This window comes from Belonocnema kinseyi, chromosome 1, assembly GCF_010883055.1.
Source record: "Belonocnema kinseyi isolate 2016_QV_RU_SX_M_011 chromosome 1, B_treatae_v1, whole genome shotgun sequence".
In the NCBI taxonomy this organism is placed as follows: domain Eukaryota; kingdom Metazoa; phylum Arthropoda; class Insecta; order Hymenoptera; family Cynipidae; genus Belonocnema; species Belonocnema kinseyi.
The window spans coordinates 2,367,987-2,382,517 of NC_046657.1; the positions used below are offsets into that span (position 1 = coordinate 2,367,987).

The 14,531-nt window shown below is 28.6% G+C and overlaps 2 protein-coding genes across 4 annotated transcripts in view; one reads left to right on the top strand and one right to left on the bottom strand.

Annotated features, from left to right (window-relative positions):
- Nucleotides 1-283: 283 nt before the first annotated feature.
- On the top strand, nt 284-12,801 carry LOC117167141 (bifunctional 3'-phosphoadenosine 5'-phosphosulfate synthase). 3 transcript variants are annotated; one of them, XM_033351855.1, is made up of 9 exons: nt 3,133-3,189; nt 3,525-3,689; nt 4,560-4,730; nt 6,197-6,472; nt 6,590-6,949; nt 8,433-8,867; nt 9,684-9,890; nt 12,014-12,296; nt 12,620-12,801. In XM_033351855.1, the coding sequence occupies exons 2-9, from the start codon at nt 3,636-3,638 to the stop codon at nt 12,715-12,717; spliced, it is 1,884 nt and encodes a 627-aa protein (XP_033207746.1). In that variant the 5' UTR covers nt 3,133-3,189; nt 3,525-3,635; the 3' UTR covers nt 12,718-12,801. The 3 variants fall into 3 exon arrangements, with proteins under 3 accessions (XP_033207754.1, XP_033207736.1, XP_033207746.1); XM_033351863.1 differs by lacking the exons at nt 3,133-3,189; nt 3,525-3,689 and adding an exon at nt 284-404; XM_033351845.1 differs by having other exon boundaries at nt 3,124-3,689.
- Nucleotides 12,801-14,531, bottom strand: part of LOC117167135 (NACHT domain- and WD repeat-containing protein 1) — an 898,576-nt gene continuing 896,845 nt past the window's right edge. The window contains exon 19 of the mRNA XM_033351831.1: nt 12,801-13,073. Coding sequence (XP_033207722.1) covers nt 13,060-13,073 — 14 coding nt within the window. The 3' untranslated portion in view covers nt 12,801-13,059. The remainder of the gene's footprint in view (nt 13,074-14,531) is intronic.

Below are 14,531 nucleotides of genomic sequence, written 5' to 3' on the forward strand. Positions count from 1 at the left end.
AAAAAGTTTTACCTCCTGAAGAAGTGGGGGCTGAACGTCGTCAATATATAGAAATGAATTTCAGTTCAGCGTCAGTATTAACTATTTTAACTTAAAGAATTTATTCTAATTTTCATGAATTATTAAAAAAGCAAGAGATTTTTGTTAAAATTTAAAGGAAAATTTGTTTGCAAAATATGATATCCAAAAAGTATTGTTAAATAATCTTTAATATTGTTTACAAAAATCTCTTAAATTGTAAAGATTGCTAATAATATTATCTCTTTAAAATAAAAGTTCGCAAATTTAAAAAAATTTTAATTTTTAAATTAAATACTTTTGGTAAATTTTAATAGTGTTGCGAAACAATTTCGAATTTAAAAATGAACGGCAGGCGCCCTCAAACGAACGGTTTCAGTAGCAAGGTAATTCACAATGAATATTTATGAATTCATTATTATCAATTATTATAATAATCATAATCTTATGATAAATAATTTTAATATATTTTTTTAAATTTTTATTTGTTGTATTCAACCAAATTAAGTTTACAATGAATACTTATGACAGTAATTTAATATTATCATTTGTTATTTTTATATTTTTAAATTGATTTAATATTTAGTTTTTAATATTGGTACAGGAAATGCAAAAATGCTGAGCAAACATTCGATTCCTTGCAAGTTTCAATTTACAGCAATATTAATTACACATACACTTTTAATATTAACTAATCGTTTAAACTTATATTCTGGTTTATTCAAAGTGATAGCAATATTTATTTCATTGCAAATTTTTAAATTTATTTAATTATTAATTGCAATTTTTCGTAACGATTTCATTGATTATGATTTCTGTCAATACAATTTTGTTTATATCAATTGTCTAATTTATAATATGTATTTAATATTGATTCCAGTATTTATTAATTCTTGAAGTATTCGTATGTCAATAATAATATTATATAATAGTTATTAATATATTTACATTTATAATAATATTTCTAATTATTTGCAATTTACTGAATTCTGCTGTTTCAATTTAAATTTTCTCTTCGTTTTTCATTGCTTCTTATGAGAGTGATTCAAATGCAAGAAAAATTGTTAGTAATTTTCTACTAATTGGAATTAAGCAAACAAGTATAATTATTTATTAAATTTCTGTTAATTTTAGGACTAGAGGATCAATAAAAATATATTTATTTACAAATACACTAAATGATTACCGAATAAATTTCTAATAATAAAATTTAAAAAAAATTTCTAAATAAATTTATTACATAAACTTTAGAAATAAAGTCTGTAAATTATAAAAAAAAACGAATGAAAAAATGATCGAATGAAATATGAAAATAATTGTTTAAACGAAAAAACGGTACAAAATCAAAATTTAAGTAATAATAAATTCAACATTATTAATTATTAAGAAGAAAAATTTTAAAACTCAATCATTTTGAAAAAATTTTTTCACGTAAAAAAAATTAATATTAACAATATTAATATATCATTAATATTGTTTTAGAAAAAAATACAATTAAAAATTTGCAGTATAAATAATTTCCGAAATTATGTACATTTCACTAATCTTAATGTTTTTCTTAAAGAGAACTCTTTAATAAATTAATAAATAATGAATAAAATTGTCGAACTCAAAATTTCCTGAATATAAATAATGGAAATTTTTGTTTCGATCAATATTATTTATTTATTAAAAATATAATCATCAAATAATTCTATAAAAGAAAACTTTTGTTTAATGCTAAAAATTAAAAAAAAAGATATTGTTTAAATTTAACATAAAAATAATTATGCGTGTAATCCTTTATAAATACTATACACATTTTGAATAAAAATTTTCATCTAGAACTATGTGTTTCACAACTATTGTTATTTTAAATTTTAAAAAAAATTGAAAAAAATAGCCGATTATTTAATATCCGAACTAGAAAATTCCCTGATTGAAATTTCTTTTAATTTATTTATTGTTTTGAAATTAAAAACAAAATTTTTCATTCAGAAATATATTTCTTTGAATGATTGTTATTTTAAAGTATTGTTAGAGCAGAGTAGAGCAGAGTAGAGTAGAGTAGAGTAGAGTAGAGTAGAGTAGAGTAGAGTAGAGTAGAGTAGAGTAGAGTAGAGTAAAGTAAAGTAAAGCAAAGCAAAGCAAAGTAAAGTAAAGTAAAGTAAAGTAAAGTAAAGTAAAGTAAAGTAAAGTAAAGTAAAGTAAAGTAAAGTAAAGTAAAGTAAAGTAAAGTAAAGTAAAGTAAAGTAAAGTAAAGTAAAGTAAAGTAATGTAATGTAATGTAAAGTAAAGTAAACCAAAGTAAAGAGTTAAATGAAGAGTAAAGAGTAAAGTAAAGTAAAGTAAAGTAAAGTAATGTAAAGTAAAGTAATGTAATGTAATGTAATGTAATGTAAAGTAAAGTAAAGTAAACCAAAGTAAAGAGTTAAATGAAGAGTAAAGAGTAAAGGAAAGTAAAGTGAAAAAAAGTAAAATAAAGTAAAGTAAAGTAAGCTAAGCTAACCTAACGTAATCTAAGCTACAATAAACATAACCAATTAAACGAAATTGATTAAATTATATAAGATAAACTAAAATAAACTAAATTCAACTAAACTAACTAAATTAATTAATCCAAACTTAAATTAGCTTATTACACCTGAAGAAACCAACCGTACACAATCTTGAAAATGTTTGGTGGAGCATGAAATGGAATGAAGCAAAAGTAAATTGAATTAAGCAAAATGAAATTAAACTAAATTAAAAATAACTAAATAGAGTAAATTAAATAAAATTTCAAAAAATATAAATTAAACTAATCTGAAATTATTTGAGTTAGAGGAAATTAAATTAACTAAATAAAAATCATTAAAATTAAATCAAGTAAACTAAATTAAATTAAATTAAAATAATTTCAATAAAATAAAATATATTTAATTAAATTTAATTGAATGAAAAGAAATTTCTTTTCGAGTATTAAATATTCTTATTAATAATTTTTAAATTACAGTAAAACGGAAATATTAGGATGAGACACTTGAGTGGCAACGAAAGCCACTTTCTTTTGACTTTCTCACGATTACGAGGTTTGAAACCTCACGTGTGAATAGTTAGTAGTCAACAAAATGTAAGCGAGTCTTGACACATCTTGCATGGACTTTTGCTTTCAATAGTGCCTCTAAGTGTTTTTAAAGTGATTTTTAAAAAGTGCTTTAAATTATTTAAATTATTTGGAATTTCTCTTAATTTCTTCCAATTGTTGCTAAATAATTATATTACATTTATGCATTCTACATTACTAAAAAATTGAGATATTTGAAAAATTGGAAAAAAATGATTGTGAGGTTTTCGAAAGTAAATTAAAAAGTGCAAATAAAATAAGAATGTCGCTGATGAATTTCATTTCCAAGAAAAAGGAAAATTGTCTCTCCTTGATTTTTTAAGTTCTAGGCAAAACTATATTGTGTCGTTTATTTTAAAACGACTAATTCTTTTACGTGCAGTTTCTCTTTAAGTTTTACATATGATCTCGGCAATACCAGGGTTAAAGTTTTTTCATCTGCAACCAGTTGTCATTGTTACGAGAGAAATTTTTTTATTTTAAATCTAAGTATTACTTGAAAAAATCGAAAACTTGTCACATTCTTATAATCATGGGAATAACTGGGACTCATGTAATAGAAGCTCCTGATCATTCTGAAAAGAAGGTACACAGAACAATTAATAAAAAACTAATTCGATTAACTAATTCCAGGATTTTAATATTATAGATTGAAATAATTATTTTTTATTGGAAACTGGTTACTTTCCTTGCAAGAGTCCTCTCCCAATTAATAGTAACTTGTAATATTGTTGCAACGTTGCTTTAGAACGTTATCTTGCAAGGTTGCGTTGCAATGTTGCTTGTTAAAGTTGGTAGATACTAGTTAACAACTTTGCAAATCAGCTTTGCAGGAATTAGTTAGCAACTTTGCAGAAAATAGTGAGCAACTTTGCAGAAAATAGTTAGTAACTTTGCAAAGCAACTTTGCAGGAGCTGTTCAGTAACGTTTCAAAAGCTTATTCGCAACTTTGCAAAGCAACTTTGAAAAGCAGCTTTGCAACAACTAATTACTAACTTTTCAAATCAACTTTGCAGCAACTATTTAGCATGTTTGCCAAAAAAGATGGCCACTTTGCAGTAACTAGTTAGAAAATTTGCAGAAACTATTAAGCAACTTTGCATAAACTAGTTCGTAACTTTGCAAAGCAACTTTGCAGATATTATCTTGTAACTTTGCCCATTAACGTTGCAGAAACTAGTTAGCAACTTTGCAAAGTAACTTTGCAAAAACAAGTTAGGATATTTGAAGAAATTAATTAGCAAGTTTGCAGAAACTAGTAAGTAAATTTGCATAGCAAATTTGTAGTAACTATATCGCAACTTTGCAAAGTTACATTTTAAAGCAAATCTGAAAAGCAGCATTACCAAAAAATGCGAAAACATTGATGCAAGATTTTACCAAGATTGCAGCAATGTGTGCCGTTAGAGAGATTTGACATAGAATTAAAGGAACCGGTTAAATTTTTTGTTACAGAACGTGGCTACGAATGTCTCTACTCAAGTTCATCATGTGTCTAGGACAAAACGAGGTCAAGCCTGTGGGTCAGTTCGAGGTTTTAGAGGCTGCACTGTTTGGCTAACTGGATTATCTGGAGCTGGAAAAACATCGATTGCTTTTCAGGTCGAAGATCATCTGGTTTCTCATGTGGGTTTAATTATTTATTAATATTTTCAATCATTTTTCGGAATAAATTTTCTTATCAATTTTTAAATCCATAATAACACATGTTTAATGTGAAGTAATTAAAACGAGTTGGAAACAAGTTAAATAATTTCATTAAAATTTTTTTTTTATTTATTTAGTTTAGTAATGGAAAATTAACATGGGTTGGCATTTAATATTGTTATCAACATGATAATAAACAAATTCTCACTTGATGAGTTTTTATCACAGTAAGATTGACTTTTATGACCTATTATTATTATTATTATTATTATTTGTTTAGTATTAATAATAATTAATTAATATAACTACTAAAAATATTTCTAGAATTGATTTATATTCGAAATTTAAAGAAACACGAACTTTTAAACGACCTCAATAAAAATGTTATAACAAAAAAATTTTCCTCTTGTAATCCAGAAAATAGAAATTGTGTTAATGGAAATTGCAACATTTGAAATTGAAAATTTAGCAACCGGAACAATCTACAATTATTTTAAAAAAATCGAATATTGAGGCTTCCAATTTTAAATAAATAGTTCAATTTTAAATCGATTAATTTAAGACACTTCATTTTAAATTGTCTTTATTCTAAGAACAAAATTTCAATTAAAAAAGAATGAACTTACAACAAAATATTTACAGTTTCATGCAAAGATATTCTTAAAATGATAAAATGAATTTTTAACCAATTTTTTACAACTTTCTATCAAATCAGTTGTATTTTTAATTAGGAAAATTAATTTTGTACAAAAATCAAATTAACAAAAAATTATATAAATTTTGTACCAACTTTTTCAATTTTCAACTAAACACTATCAATTATGAACCAATGATGAAATAGTTTAACTTTCGGCTTAAAAAATGAGTTGTGTACAAAAAAAAGAGAATAGTTAATAATTCGCATTTAGCTTTTTTATATAAATAATTTAAGTATAATTTTTATTCTTCAGCATAAATTATTGTTAACAACACTAAATTTTAAAAATTTCTCGGCGGATGTTTAGCCTGAGAAACTAGTTCGACAGACATAAGATGAAGAATAATTTTTTTCGTGAAAATAAGATGAAGATTTTCTATTTCTTAACTTACATTATTTATAACAATTATCAATACATATTAGAGAGCAAAGAATTTTTTTATCGCAAAAATGATAAAAATTGTTGATTTATTTACACAAATTATTTATAACAAAAATAAATGTCTAGTGTTAAGAATATTTTGCAGCAGAATAAGTCTGACAATCTATTATGATATATGCAAAAAAAAACTTTTGTCCTTGAAAAAACATGAAAATATTCTATGTTAAATATTAAAAATTTTCTCGAGTCTATTAAGCCTGTACAATTAAATTTTTTTCTAAGAAAAAATGATGAAAATGTTCTATTTTTTTAACTTCAATGATTATTTTCAATTATTTAATATAAATTTAATTGTTTAAACATTAGGGTATTTCGGCTTACGGTTTGGATGGAGATAACGTTCGAACTGGATTAAATCGAAATTTGGGATTCAGCAAAGAAGACCGAGAAGAAAATGTTCGAAGGGTTGCTGAAGTGGCAAAACTTTTTTCTGATTCAGGCGTAATTACTCTTTGCAGTTTTGTCTCTCCTTTTGAAGAAGATCGACAAATTGCTAGAAGACTCCACGAGGATTCAAATTTGCCATTTTTTGAAATTTTTGTAGATGCCCCTCTGAGAGTTTGTGAAGCTCGAGATGTCAAGGTAAATCAACAATACATTTAAAAAAAATAAATAAATAAAATAACGCTTATAAAATAAATAAAAAAATTAAATGAAATAAAAATTTACATCTATTTTAAAAAGCACGCTTTTTTCTAGGGCCTTTATAAAAGAGCCAGACAAGGAGCAATTAGAGGATTCACTGGAATAGACCAATCCTATGAAAAACCAGTAAGGCCAGATCTTGTAGTCGATACGGAAAATTTTACACTAGAAGAATGCACCAAGATGGTTCTGGAGTTTTTGGAACAACGAGGAATTCTTCCTCAAATTTCCAAACCTGGAGAACCAGTTCCAGAACTTTTTGTTCCGGTCGAAAAATTGTCGGATGCGAGAAAAGAAGTTGAAAGTTTAGTATCTGTTGAGGTCAATGAAGTTGATGTTCAGTGGATTCAAGTCCTTGCTGAGGGATGGGCGGCACCTTTAAAAGGCTTTATGAGAGAGGATCAATTTCTTCAGGTAGAAAGCAACTTCAGTTATTAAATTCTCTTCAATTGTATCGAAAGAAATCTTTTACTACACTATCATTACTCAATTCTTTCATCGAATCAGATGAAATGATTTGAGCTTCCTAGCTTTCTAATAAATTTCATGGTGATTACATTTCTAATTCTCTTCAATTGTATCGAAAGAAATATTTTATTTTACTATCATTGCTTAATTATCTCAACGGATCAGATGAAATGATTTAAATTTCCTAGTTTTTCAACAGGCTTGATGCTGATTCAATTCTTCATTCTCTTCAACTGTGTCGAAAGAAATATTTTATTTTACTGCCATTGCTTAATTCTCTTATCGGATCAGATGAAATCATTTAAGTTTCCTAATTTTTGAATAGGCTTCATAGTGATTCAATTCCCGGTAAAAAGCCTTGCATTAAAAGGTATTACAAATTTTGAATCCCTAAGAATGCCGCTTCTGTCCTTCGTTTTGCAATCCTCATTAGGCGGTGAAAATTAAGATTCCAATCCCTTTTAAAGTCGATCGCAGTTGCCAGTCATAACCTCTATTAAATTAAAAACAAAATTTTTGTTTGAAGCATTAGAACGCGCTCCAAAAGCATAAAATGTGCAAAATCTAGTAGGATTGTATACAAGAATACATATCTTTATCGTAAAATGTTTTCTTTGTTCAAATATTATCAATTACAAAAATATAAAATCATGATAAAAAATTCAAAAAATTATTTTTCACCAGAACCTTATGTGTGGGAATTAATGCAGACATTTTAAAATAACTGGTGCTATGTTTTAAAAAGCTTTTAACCTCATTATTATTTGAAAAACAGTAAATGAAAGTGAAAAAATTTGCTAAATTGGAAGGGATTAAAATTTTTCTATTTCTTGGTTGCTTTGTGGTGTTCAGAAAAATATTTTCGGCGCTAGGTGCAGAAAGGGATTCAATTTAAGAGCTAACTTCAACTGCTGTTGAGATTCAATACGAGAGGACAAAAACGGGATCCAGGAGTATTTAATTTTTCTCACGTTACCACTGGATGAATGAAATTTTTCAATACTTTCTAATGCAAGCCTTCTTACCGGGTTATCGATTCTCCTCAAATGTATCTAGAAAAAATATTTTACTACAATATAATTACTTAATTCTCTTATCGAATCAGATAAAATTATTTGAGATTTCTCATGAAATACCGTCTTACGCTAGGGGTTACTTTAAAGGGACAAGTGCGGTGAAAAAAAGTCACCGTGCTGTCAACAAAATCCCGGTGCAGTACTGCGCATGCGTGCATTCTTCACCAATGAAAAGGCTCTGTTTACCGTAAGCGCATAAGTTTATCGGGCCATCCTTCAGAGCACTGAGAACAGTGGCAAAAAATTAATATTCTTCGTTGCCAAATTATTTACAATAAAAAATAAATTACCAAAATTTTCTGAAATCTAGAATAAATAAGAGACAAGGGAATTCAACTGAATTTTAATTACAGACCCAGCACTTTAATTTCTTGACAATCGATGGAGCTGAAGTAAACCAATCAATTCCAATCGTCTTGGCAGTCAGGACGATCGACAAGGAACGTCTTCAGGAATCAAGTTCAATCGTTCTGAAATATAAAGAAAAAGCTTTGGCAATCATGAGAAATCCGGAATTTTTTTATCATCGCAAAGAAGAAAGATGTTCGAGACAATTTGGAACAAGTGATTCTCAACATCCCTATGTCAAAATGATATTTGATTCTGGAGATTGGCTTGTGGGAGGCGAGCTAGAAGTTCTGGAAAGAATTAAATGGAATGATGGATTGGATCATTACAGACTAACTCCTAATGAAATCAGAGCGAAGTGTCGGGAAGCTGGAGCTGATGCTGTTTTTGCCTTCCAACTCAGAAATCCAATCCATAATGGACATGCGCTTCTTATGCAGGTACTTTAATATTAATCATGTTTATTTTTAGGGATTTATACTGCTTTCCCGCCTATACCAAAAGTTTTCTAGAGCAAAAAGGCCTAAGCACCAAGGTTTGGAAATTCCAAAAGGGTTGAACCTTCAAAGAAACACGGAAAAATGTCAGGGCAGAGACGGGAACCAGATAGTTTAGACCCAATGTTTTCCGCGTGGGCTGGACCTCTATCGATTCAAGGGTGGAGCTACGGCAGTTCAATTCTGCGGGTTCCCGTGTGATTCAGCTAGCGAACGCCCTACGTGCGAGTTATCGAGAAAACATTGTATCTCCGTATGTAGGAGCGGAGTGGTCCAACACAGAGAGCGCGTGCTGTTCGATGCTGGTATGCAAGCTGACCGGAAGAAGCGTGACACGATTCACTCTACTACCTAGACCCAAACTTCCGAACTGCTGGCATACCAGCATCGAACAGCACACGCTCTCTGTGTTGGATTGCTTTGCTCCCGCATGCGGAGAATCAATGTTTTCTCGAGGCTCGTGCGTTCGCTGGCTGAATCGAGCGAGATTCCAAAGGACTGAACTGCCGTAGTTTAGATTTTAAACCGATAGTGTCTGGTACTCCGTCTACCCACTTTTTTCATGTATGCTCTTGTAGCATAAATTCCAAATTTTTTCTAAAACTTTCGTAGGTCATGCCGCGTGTTTAATTCCTAGTACAAGATCTGAGAAACTCATGAATTTTTTAAAATGCCGATTCAAGTCCGTCGGAATAAAAGTGATATTTAGAAGATGTAAAAATATTTCTTGGATTTAGAATATTACGAATGCAATTTCAGGATACGAGAAAACATCTTTTGGAAGAGAGAGGATTCAAAAAACCAGTTTTGCTTTTGCATCCTTTGGGAGGCTGGACCAAAGAGGATGATGTTCCTCTTCAAGTAAGAATTCAGCAGCATCAAGCAGTTTTAGAAGATGGGGTTTTGCATCCAGACACGCTCTTGGCTATATTTCCTAGCCCAATGATGTATGCTGGACCGACAGAGGTTTGTTAAATTTATATTTTCAACAACAGGTTGTATACCGTCTCTGGAAAACCTGTAATTGTCAGGGAATTTTTATATACCTTGAAAACCTGGAAATGTCAAGGATTTTTAGTCAAGGAGTTTGTTCGAAAACATGATTAATTTTTTTTTAAATTTCAATATAAAATTCAGGAACATTTACTCTTTATTTGTAAAAGTAGAAATTCATGTATCTCATTAAAAATGCATGTATTTTGTAGGAAATTTACAAATTTGTTGGGAATATTTTCTCTCTCTTGATAGAAAAATCTTTTATAGTTAAAAATTCGATTTATCTTGAAAAGTTGTGTTTTGTGGTTAAATTAAATATTTTTGATCAAAAAATTTTCTAATTAAAATATTAATTATTTAATTATTTTTGAAAAATTTTCCTTGTTAGTTAAAAAATCGTCTTTTTGGTAGAAATTAATTTCGCTTGTTGAAAATTCATCTTTTTGGTTTAAAATTAAACTGTTAAAGTTGAAGATTCATAATTTTAGTTAAAAATTTATTACTTTGTGTGAAAATGTAACCTTTAAAAAAAATTATAACTATTCCATTTTTTGTATAAAATGTATATTTTTAGTTTGAAAGTCATCGTTTTTGTTTAAAATAAAACTATTCCAGTTGTTGATTCATCATTTCAGTTAAAAATTCATCATTTTGATTGAAAATGTAATTATTTTGTTGAAAATATATTTTTTTTTGGTTGACAATTTATTTTGAACTGAAAATTTACCTATTTCAGTTAAAACTATATATTTTTTAGTTTTAAATTCAACTATTTGGTTGAAAATTTGACTGTTTTAGTTCAAAATTCAACTATTTTGTGGAAAATAAAATATTCATAACTTGATTTGTAAATTTATCTTTTTGGTAGAAAATTTAACTAATTTAGTTGAATATTCCATTATTTTAATTGAAAATTCATCTTTTTGGTTTAAAATTAAACTGTTAGAGTTGAAGATTCATAATTTTCGTTGAAAATTTATCACTTTGTGTGAAAATGTAACTTTTCAGTTGGAAATAGATTTTTTTGTTAAAAATTAAATTTTTATAACTAATAATTTAACTATTTCATTTATGGTTAAAAATGGATTTTTTTTAGTTTTTAATTTAACTATTTTGTGAAAAATTCATCTATGCGGTTAAAAAATCGTTTTTTTTTGTTTAGAAAATTTGTCTTCTTGTTTAAAAAATCATTTTCTTCGTTAAAAATTGAAGTGTTCCAATTAAATATTTATAATTTTATTTGTAAATTTAGCTTTTTGGTTGAAAATTTATTTAATTTAGTTGAATATTCCATAAATTTAATTTAAAATTCATGTTTTTGGTTTAAAATTCAACAATTTAAATTCAAAATTCATCCTTAGGGTTGAAAATGCATTACTATGAATGAAAATTTGACTGTTTAATTGAAAATAGAATTTTTTGTTTGAGAATAAATTTTTTAACTGAAATTTCACTATTTGATTTGTGCATGAAAATTCATCTTTTTTCGTTCAAAATTCAACTATTTCATTGGAAATTCATTTATTTTTTTGTTTGAAAATTCATCTTTTTGGTTTAAAATTGATCTATTACAGATGAAGATTTATAATTTTAGATTATTTAGATTATTTTAACTGAAAATTTAACCCTCAAGTGCTAGAACCTCGAAATTGTTCGTTCCACCAAGAACGGGTCCAGCAGACCCGAGCAAACTTCAAACTGAAATATCTTCGGTTTAGAATTTTTAAATTGCAGCCCTGAGTCTCGCAAAAGTGAATATTGTAAAAATGGATATAAAATCTAATTGCGTATAATAAATATTTTGCAAAAAATGAAAAAACTTTTTGAAAAAAAACACTTAGTTTAAAAAAGATTTCTGGGTCCCTGGGACCCGTTATAGCACTTGAGGGCTAAAAATAAAGACTGCTGAATTTTTTTAACAGTAAATCGCAGACCTGACCTACTATGCCTCGTAAGAATAAACGTGAAATTAGACAAATATTTTTAAGAAAAGTGTTTTTTCACCAAATGGAAGCTTTTTGGGGGGTGCCAGACAAATCAAAGAATGTTTTTTTTTCATTTGAGCCACCCTAATATTAATAACTATATATTAGGTTCAATGGCACGCCAAGGCTAGAATGAACGCTGGGGCAAATTTTTACATCGTTGGACGAGATCCTGCAGGAATGCCTCATCCAGATAAGTCTTCAGTCCCTGATGGTAATCTTTACGACGCTACTCATGGAGCCAGGGTCCTCTCAATGGCTCCAGGACTTCAGAATCTCGAAATTATACCCTTCAAGGTTGCAGCTTATGATACTAAATGTAAAAAAATGGCTTTCTTCGATCCTCAAAGAAAAAAAGATTTCGATTTTATATCGGGCACTAGAATGCGCGGTAAGAATTTTAATTCTAGAAGATATTCCCTGCTAATAATTTCGGATTCTGAAATTGGTTACTGGTTTCTTTAAACTGATCAAGTATCTCTGCCGGCGTAGCGTCGGATTAAAAGCTGGCAGATTGCGAGTTCGATTCTCGTTGTCACCAAAATTTTTTTTTAATTTTATTCATTGAAATAATCTGTAAGTTAAAGTTCGGTCTCCCTGAAATTGAAGTGAAAACTTCAAATCAAGAATTCTTTCGAAATTTTTAGCAGGAAAAATGACTGTCATTAATAATATTGTAAGAAAAAAAAATAAAATGTTTGCAAAATGTTTCAGGGTTGGCAAAATCTGGTGAAAATCCACCTGAAGGATTTATGGCTCCACGAGCCTGGCAGATTCTCTCTGGATATTATCAAAATGCAAACAAGTTCTGATAAGCACTTGAGTAACTTTGACCTAGAAATAGAATAAAACTCCGAACGAATTATAAATAATTTATTATGAACTAAGACTTGAATAAAGATTGTACATAGGATAAAAAATGATTTAACTTGAAAATAATTGTCGTTTGAGGCTCCTCGTCTCGTATAGTATACAATTAGCTTTCTTCGCCTTTCTCAAAATAATCTCGCTTTCCCCTTTCGCTTCTCTTTCTTTCTCACTCACTCATTCAATTTTTTATTGCATCCACAAGGGTTTTAAACTTAAATTATTTAGTCGACAGTCGAAGGATGAAAAAGCGGCTGCAGATCTGCTTTCTCCTCTAGAATCTCTCACTAGCCTGGAAGATCTGGAACAGAATTTTCATAGGGAATCAAAATCCCCAGTTTACCGAGTGAACGGAAAGGATTGTGATCTGAAATACTCGAGTACGCCACCTGGTGACAGAATCGGAAAGTCCAGAGCGTAGGTATAAATTCTGACGGGTATTCATTGGGCACAAAATTTGGCGACGTCTTTACGACATCGTTACGATATCTTTACGGCAACTTTACGACATCCTATGTCCATGTAGTTACAGTGTCTTTACGATATCGCAAAGACACCGAAACGATATGGACATAGGATGTCGTAAAGTTGTCTTAAAGATGTCGTAAAGGCGTCGCCAAACTTTGAGCCCACTGGGAAGTATAGGCGAATATACGAAAATAATTTTTCTAAAAGTTTTAAAGTGTTTTTTTACAGTGAAACCGAGATAAAAATAAAAAGTGATAAATAAAAAGTTACAAATAAAATAAATCAAACTTTGTCAATGGAGTTTTCGCCACGAAAATCGAAGAGCAAAATGTTTTGTTGTGTGTTTGGTTGCTTTTCTACTGCTCGAAAGCAAGAAACTGTTCGGTTTTTCTGAAATGTAGAAAAACTCCTATTTAAAAAAAAAAGATGAAAAATCTTATAGTACATTTACAGCATTTACTGATAGTACTGGCAATAAAAAAATTTGAAGAAAAAGTTTTAATCATCGTCAAATATTTATCGCTTTTGTTCTTCAATGATTTTTCAGCATTCCGAGTGAAAATAATCAAAGCAGGTTCTAAATAAAAATATTATTTTATGTACAAATATATTAACGTAACCTCAAATCTGAAGAAAGTTCCTGCTGATTTGTAATTTCAAGTTGATATGAATTAAATTTTGCATTGAAATGTCGATAGTTAATATTAAATTTTAAATGTTCATGAGGGGAAAAATTGAAGAATTTATTATTTAGCAAACAAGAGTTTATAATTCGAAGTTTGTAAACAAAATGCAATAATAGAAACTGAAGTTTCATTTTTCACTTCTTTTCCGCAAAATAGAAGGTGTCCTGCATGTAAAATTCTATTTCCTTCTACGAAGTTTCTACATGCCGGTGTAGATTTTGTAAAATCACAAATTTGAGTTATTGTTACTTTCATTTTTAGGGTTTGAGACTAATTTTCAATAATTTTACATGAGTCTTATGAAACGTCTACCTACTGTCGCCGGCCATATTGCTGTTGCCGCTAGTGGTGCCCTCAAGATTTCAGATCCCAATACTCTACAGCGTATTTTTATATTATCCACAAAATATTCCTTCTGTATCATGCAACAAATTAAATTTTTCGTTAGAATATCATGGAGTAATTGAAATAGTATTTTTGAAGCGTTAAAAATTCTTAAAAATGTCATTATATTCTTCTGGAGGCTTCAAACGCATGCATAATCGCTTCAGTAGTATCAAAAATATTAAAAGATATTATAAACGGAGATGCGGTACAGGGTGTTA